Raw genomic sequence first — 7,500 nt, 5'->3', positions numbered from 1 at the left:
TATATATATATATATATATATATATATATATATATATATACACGCTCACAGCTCTTGCTTTCAGGCAACATTGTATTAAGTTTAAAACAGGAAGTAAAACATCAACAATAACTCGGCAAGTATTTTTAATTGCATAAAGAAACAGAAAACGAGCATTTTGTGTAGCATGTTTACCTACTTCGCTATCTCCGGGAGCATTGTTCAGTGAACATCTTGAAAACATGTTTGGCAAAATATGATTTTTCCCCTCGAAACCAAATACGGAAAAGGCTCACAAAGTCATTTCTTTCTGTTATAAGGCTTTGGAACGATACTTATGGTCAGTAAAGACTACGTGAAGAAAGTAATTTCGGGTTATGTGTGATAAGATTGTTTTGAAAAGGACAAAATAATAAAATAAAAAAACTGCCGAATAACTTGGTATAGGCCTAAAGTTTGCCTTGCCAATTTTAATTTCCTAGTTGTTGCCATTCTTGGTTGCTATCTTTTCCTTGGCACGATGATTCGATAACTTTTAGTATTATCTTTATATTTAAAAAGATATATTATACTTAGAATAAAGTTTAAATGACATAGAATCTTCCTAAATGAGTAGTCTGAGGTTTGTCGTAGCCTTGTACTACCAAACTTGAGTTTGGCGTAGCCTGTACTACCAGACTTGAGGTTTGGCGTAGCCTGTACTACCAAACTTAAGGTTTGGCGTAGCAAAATTGAGGTTTGGCGTAGGCTCTACTACCAAACTTAAGGTTTGGTGTAGCCTCTACTACCAAACTTAAGGTTTGGCGTAGCCTCTACTACCAAACTTAAGGTTTGGCGTAGCCTCTACTACCAAACTTAAGGTTTGGTTGGCGTAGCCTGTACTACCAAACTTAGGGTTTGGCGTAGCCTTACTACCAAACTTAAGGTTTGGCGTAGCCTGTACTACCAAACTTAAGGTTTGGCGTAGCCTGTACTACCAAACTTAAGGTTTGGCGTAGCCTCAACTACCAAATTTAAGGTTTAGCGTAGCCTGTACTACCAAAGTTAAGGTTTGGCGTAGCCTGTACTACCAAACTTAAGGTTTGGCGTAGCCTGTACTACCAAACTTAAGGTTTGGCGTATCCTGTACTACCAAACTTAAGGTTTGGCGTAGCCTGTACTACAAAAACAAGTTAACTGGGAAAGCGTATCTACTACTAACAAGATATTGAGCTGAATAGCACAAAATTGTCGGTAAATTAAATTCAGTATTCATTTCTTACCTGTGAAATGTTATTCCATTTTCTCTCGGAGAATTCCTGTGCCCTTTTCCGTAATTATAAGCTGCACGACAAACAAGTATGAAGCCAATGATGGGGAAAAGATGCAGGACACATCAAGAGCATCTTCAATATCCTCCTTGGTTCCCGAGTGTTTTGAGATTGCTGTAAGTAGCTGCGCCCTGGTGGCGGCTCACCAAACTACGTTGTACTAGAACACAGATAAAATCTACAGTTATTATTGACCCTCTGAGAATATTGTTTATAAGTAATAATAATAATAATAAGTGATATCAGTTTTTCATACAGGATTGTACGTTGTGATGTTTTTCTCAGCAATTTTAAGTCTACCATAGTTATTCCTTGAAGCATTAAATTGGTATATTTAATGAGGTGGTATAATGTGTATATATATATATATATATATATATATATATATATATATATTCATCTATATATATATATATATATATATATATATATATATATATATATATATATATATATATATTCCACGAAGAAAAGTGAAACAATGGAGTACAGCTGCAAGGCCTTTCGACTCTCATCCTTTACTAAGCAGACCGATATAAATAAGAAAGTGAGTTTACAAACAAGGCTCAAATAAATGACAGATAAGGATTTTAAAGGGAAATATACAACTGGAATCCAGCACACCTGGAGAATTCGCAGACCTACCCAAAAAAGGAGCACAATTTAAGAGGTTGTCAAAAGATTAAGTCCGACTGCTCGGAAGCAGGCACAAGAAAATTAAAAGATTATACAATTGTCTTGTTTGGGCTTCCGAGCAGTTGGACTTATTCTTTTATAAACCTCTAAACTCTAAAATTTTACCCTTGTTTTGGGTAGGTCTATATACTAATTCTTCAAGTATGTTGGATTCCAGTTACATATTTTGCTTTAAAATCCCTACCTGTCATTTATATGAGATTTCTTTGTTAACTTACTCTCATACTTATATCAGTCTGCTTAGTAAAGGATGAGATTCGAAAATCCTTTGTTGCACTTTCCTTCGTGGATTTTGCCTTTATTTATATATTCATCACGCGTAAAATTCTCGTGATTAAGTTGTACAGACATATATATATGCTTGCTTGCTAGTATGGTGCTTTTACGTTGCATGGAACCAGTGGTTATTCAGCAACGGGACCAACGGCTTTACGTGACTTCCAAACCACGTCGAGAGTGAAGTTCTATCACCAGAAATACACATCTCTCACTCCTCAACGGAATGGCCAAGAATCGAACCCGCGACCACCGAGGTGAGACGCTAATACCATACCAACCACACCGCTGAGGCGCTACATATATATATGCATATATGTATATATTTGGTGTGCATAAACCAGTTCATAGAGAAAGGGAAGTAAATAAACTTAAATCTTGATGCAACTGTATGGATAAAAACTTTTCCCTCTCGGTAAAACTGACAAAAATTCCTTCTCTCATTTCTTTCGTACTACTTTCAAAATAATCAAATGATTTCTTCAATTGCCTGTTCGATTACGTACGGCCTATTGTACCAGTAACTGCCACATTTATCGGAATTTGCCAATATCAAATTGTGACTTACCTTGTCACGACCATGAAAAGTAGAAAGGTACTTACATTTTATTCTTATGAGTAAAATAGAGCCTAACGACTGGCACGCATGCGCAATGAAGGACTGTGACTTATATAAAAGGCTAAAGGCATCCTCATAGCCACAGTATCGAATTCGCCCTCCTCGAAGATGCATCAGGTAAGGAGTTCAGAACTAGTTTACTTTGGATAGGAAGGAAACAGTACGAAGTTGAAAAACTGAAGCAAAGGAGATCACCTGGAGGGACAGAGGGTAGAAAAAGTTGAATATATCTTAGTTTAACCAGACCAGGTGAGCCGATTAACAGCTCTCTTAGGGCTGGCTCGAAGGATTAGATATTTTTGCGTGGCTAGGAACCAACTGGTTACCTATCAACGGGACCAACAGCTTTCTGTGGGATCCGAACCACATTATATGGAGAAATTAATTTCTAATCACCAGAAATAAATTTCTCTGATTCCACGTTGGCAGAGCAGGGAGTCGAACTCGCGACTACCGAATTGGTAGGCGAGTACGTAAACCACTCATCCAACGAGGAACTACAGAGGATAGAATACAATAACTGAAATACAGAAGGAAGAAGAAAACTAATAGATAGAAGACGTACTTCATAGCTTACATGATTGTAAGGAATAAGGGTATATAATAAACTAAAGAATAATGGGGCAGACCAATTTGTTTTTTAAAACCCTGACCAAATGAGATAGAAAAGAACCAGTCGCACGGGGGTGGAAGAAAGACAAAGTAATAAAAGTAGAATTCGAGGCTAAGAAATTGGAGCAGACCGATTTCTCCTACTGAAAACTTAAATAGCTTAATCAAGATGTGGCAGAATAAAGTCAGTTGGTGGGTGACTTGGAGACCATCTTTAAAAGTGAATTGAGGAAAGAGAGAAAATGAAACAATTATTCCCAATCATGTTTTAAAGTAATTTACATGATTATTTTGATGATGATCGACTTATGTAAATAAATCTCAGAATTTTTTTCTCTCCAGGTGACCTTCATCCTCGTAGCATCCTTGGCCTCCATGGCCGCCGCTGATGTCGGCCTACTACTCCATCCTCCCGGCCATCATGACATCCTACTGCATCCCCATGACGCAGGACACCACCCAACCCCCATCCTGCACGCCCCTCTACACCGCGGGTTCGATCACCACCGCCCATCTCACGGGCATCGAGGCAGTGTTGCCAAGCGCCCGAAGCAGCACGCGCATCATGGCAACACTGGCTATGGTCACGAGGACTATCATGATGTAAGTATAGTATACGATTTTTTTATTATTATCATCATTATTATAAATCCAATTTAAGGGCCTTATTGCTGTCTTTAAACCAGTAAGAACATTTCTAATAGCCATTAGATTTGCATAATTGTTATTTTAATTCTTTATACTGGTTGTTTAGTTAGTCACAAAGAGAAATTAACTGAGAATGACGAATGAATATTCGATTTTATATACTGGGTTAATCATTGAGCAAAAACTGATGTAATTTAATAAAAGAAATTGTAATTTATTGACTGTTATCAAAAGGAAAAAAAATAAGTTATCCATATATTTTCATTTTGATGTAATTTGTAAATACAATTAGCCTTGTTATAAAATAAGTTGTACTAACTCTCGTGTAAATAATAATCATAAAATTACTAAAGTACTGATTACTTAAGGCATATCTAAATACTTTTTATGTTTAGACTCCAGCACAGTACGACTTCGAATATGTTGTACACGACGAGTACTCTGGTAACCACTTCGGCCACGAGGAAGTCCGGGACGGCTACAAGACAGAAGGAAAATACTTCGTCCATCTGCCCGACGGACGCATCCAGACCGTCACTTATTACGCCGACGAGACGGGATACCACCCTACCGTCACTTACGACGGAGAAGCCGTCCACGGCGCCCATGGCACCGGCCACGCCCACGGCCATGGGCTTGCGTACCACGCTCCCAAGCCCTTCCTTCATGGCCCAGTAGTAGATGGATATCACTGATGATTATTCCCGCCTGACGATCGGTTTTCTGTTTAAAAGCGTTGAACGCGCCTCTATAAATAAGCGTAATTTATCAGTAAAATCTAATTTATCAGTAAAATCTATTTAGCAGTGAAATCTAAGTTATTTTTGTTATTACAAATTCAGTTTACTCTTTGGGAGAACTTCACAGGGTAAGGATAAATCTATTATTTTTTTCTTGTCTCTTATGAATTTTTTTGTAGAATATTATTTAAAAGAAAACAACGCATTGCTAATTTAATTCGTTTATATTAGCTTGTGAAAAATCCTCGGTAAATTTTGTTGTTTCTTCTCCTGTAATGTCTGAATACCTTGTCTGAAAGCAAACAAATCTTTTTCATATTTACTTTGTGGATAAATTTGAAATAAATCCGTGATAGGAAAAAAAGAAATGTTGAATACTTAATGGATGTCTTTAATTTGATAAAGATTCAAGTAACTGGAATCTCTTCTTAAGGCGCTCCTGGAATAAACTTTATGTAAAGCACATTGTTTTTTCTGCCATATCCTTCTCTATGTACTCATTGTCTCCTCGAAGTACATTTTTTACTCCATGGAAGTAAAAACTAAGATATATATATATATATATATATATATATATATATATATATATATATATATATGTGTATGTATGTATACACAAATATAAGGAAATTAATTTTAATAACATCACTGTGTACAATATATATATATATATACATACTATATATATATATATATATTATATATATATATATATATATATATATATATATATTAGTAATAATTTTATCACATCACCGTGATTCATATACAAGCATTAAGCTACAAATGTCCTTTAATATCTAATTCGCTCTTCCTCGAAATTAATATATTTCCATCTATGTTAACCGAAGGGGAATTCTTTTTAAGTTGATAAGAAATTCGTCGGCTCATGGACTCGAACCACGGAAACTAAGAATTCAGGAGGTGCAGCGATGCGATTTAACCCAGAGGACCATCAAGAGAGGTATAAGTTGATGCCGACTCCCACCGACATATTCCTGTTGAGTACAGTTATTCGTTAATAGAGTCGGTAACAACCCACCTCAACCATGACAGCCTTAGTGCGTTTTGCCGCACTTACTCATATTAAGGAAAAAATATTATCACATCAACTTGATACATATACAAGCATTAAGCTATAAATGTCCTCTAATACATATATGTAAAAATGGTGGTGATCAAACGAGACTTAACTGACCATTCTTTTTTTTAGCTTATTATCAAACAAGTAAAAAATGAGCCGAAGATTCTTCGGAGCAATCAAATTTTCTTTACAGCATATAATGATGTATGAAACTCTCAGCCACGGCCAGTCCCTTATGACGCTCTTGATTGGCTGTTGATAAGCCAATCACAGGACTGGAGACTCTCAGTCTCTCTCGAGAGTTCACACAGGCAGGATGTATGTTCCGTCTCTCCAGAGGGATACGTCTTTCAAAAGTATCCCTCAGGGGAGACGGAACATACATCCTGCCTTGGTGAACTCTCGAGAGACTGAAAGTTTACAGCCCTGTGATTGGCTTGTCAAAAGCCAATCAGGAGCGTCGTAAGGACTTGCCTGGACATCAGATGCGCGGTTGATGTGAATCTAATATAGCACACTACAGTTTTTTTCTCAACCATCACAAAAGAGCCATTTAACAACACAGTTTATACTGAAGATGATACAGAGGTCACTGGAACATGATTATACAGTATTTTGTAAATAAATATCTAATGGATCTTTCCCAGATAGCTACTGAACCCCAAGGGTTTTAACCAGGTGTGTATCCACCTTTGCGGCGTGTTTAGTACAAGGCCATTGGGAATTCCCACAAAAAACATAAATGAAAGACTGTAAAATATCATAAGGCTAATGAACCCTCAGAAATATTAGTACTAGAAAACGACACCCGTCCCCCCCCCAACCCCGCCACTCTCTAGGAAAGATCCCATTTAAGTATCTATCAAGATCATTAAAAGTATGTGGCAACATATTCTATTTTACTCATGTGTTTTCATTTGCTCTTTCTTCGTCACAAGGACAGGAAGTGCAACACTGAATAATTGCCGGCGACCTGAGATTCCTTCAGGTTTGAGTAAGTGTCGACGTGGTCAAACACGAGAGTCTACGTGATTACCTTTCACTACCTTTACAGAAAAACGCCTTATGCCACATTTCGTCATCTCAGTGCTTTCGACTTTGTAAGACAAAGCTTATCACGTTATAAAGTTTTAAATATATCCGGAAAAAATTACTAATATGGTACATCATTTTTACCCAGATGTATATTTATATATATACATATATATATACATACATACATATATATATATATATATATATATATATATATATATATATATATATATATATATATATATATATATATATATATAATCATTCACTTTGCTATAACTTATGTTGCCTTTATTATATAAAATTTTCATTATTTTTGCAAAGGAGACCAAACTTTGTCTGGTCACAGGGTTTGGAGGGGTGCCCACTAACGAATAACTATAATTAGAGTAACGTCATTCCCCTTAGGAGAGTTAGCCAATCACAGGCGTGCAGTGGGCGGGGCTTAGTTGCAAAAGAACCTTAGATTTTGCTGTAGTGTTGAGAATTTCCGACACTTGT

At 36.5% G+C, this 7,500-nt stretch overlaps 1 protein-coding gene across 1 annotated transcript; it reads left to right on the top strand.

Moving 5' to 3' along the window:
* Positions 1–2,969: 2,969 nt before the first annotated feature.
* LOC135202740 (histidine-rich glycoprotein-like) lies at positions 2,970–5,336 on the top strand. The gene is made up of 3 exons (XM_064232212.1): positions 2,970–2,997; positions 3,835–4,095; positions 4,536–5,336. The coding sequence occupies exons 1-3, from the start codon at positions 2,989–2,991 to the stop codon at positions 4,833–4,835; spliced, it is 570 nt and encodes a 189-aa protein (XP_064088282.1). The 5' UTR covers positions 2,970–2,988; the 3' UTR covers positions 4,836–5,336.
* Positions 5,337–7,500: the final 2,164 nt, after the last annotated feature.

Source organism: Macrobrachium nipponense, chromosome 33 (assembly GCF_015104395.2).
Source record: "Macrobrachium nipponense isolate FS-2020 chromosome 33, ASM1510439v2, whole genome shotgun sequence".
Taxonomy (NCBI): domain Eukaryota; kingdom Metazoa; phylum Arthropoda; class Malacostraca; order Decapoda; family Palaemonidae; genus Macrobrachium; species Macrobrachium nipponense.
The sequence above is the reverse complement of the archived record's forward strand: the minus strand, read 5'-3'. Positions and strand labels throughout refer to the sequence as shown.

Excerpts from the sequence above, each read along its gene's own strand:
- LOC135202740 (XM_064232212.1), top strand. Across the intron at positions 4,096-4,535 it reads GTCACGAGGACTATCATGAT|ACTCCAGCACAGTACGACTT; the intron begins GTAAGTATAGTA and ends TTTTATGTTTAG.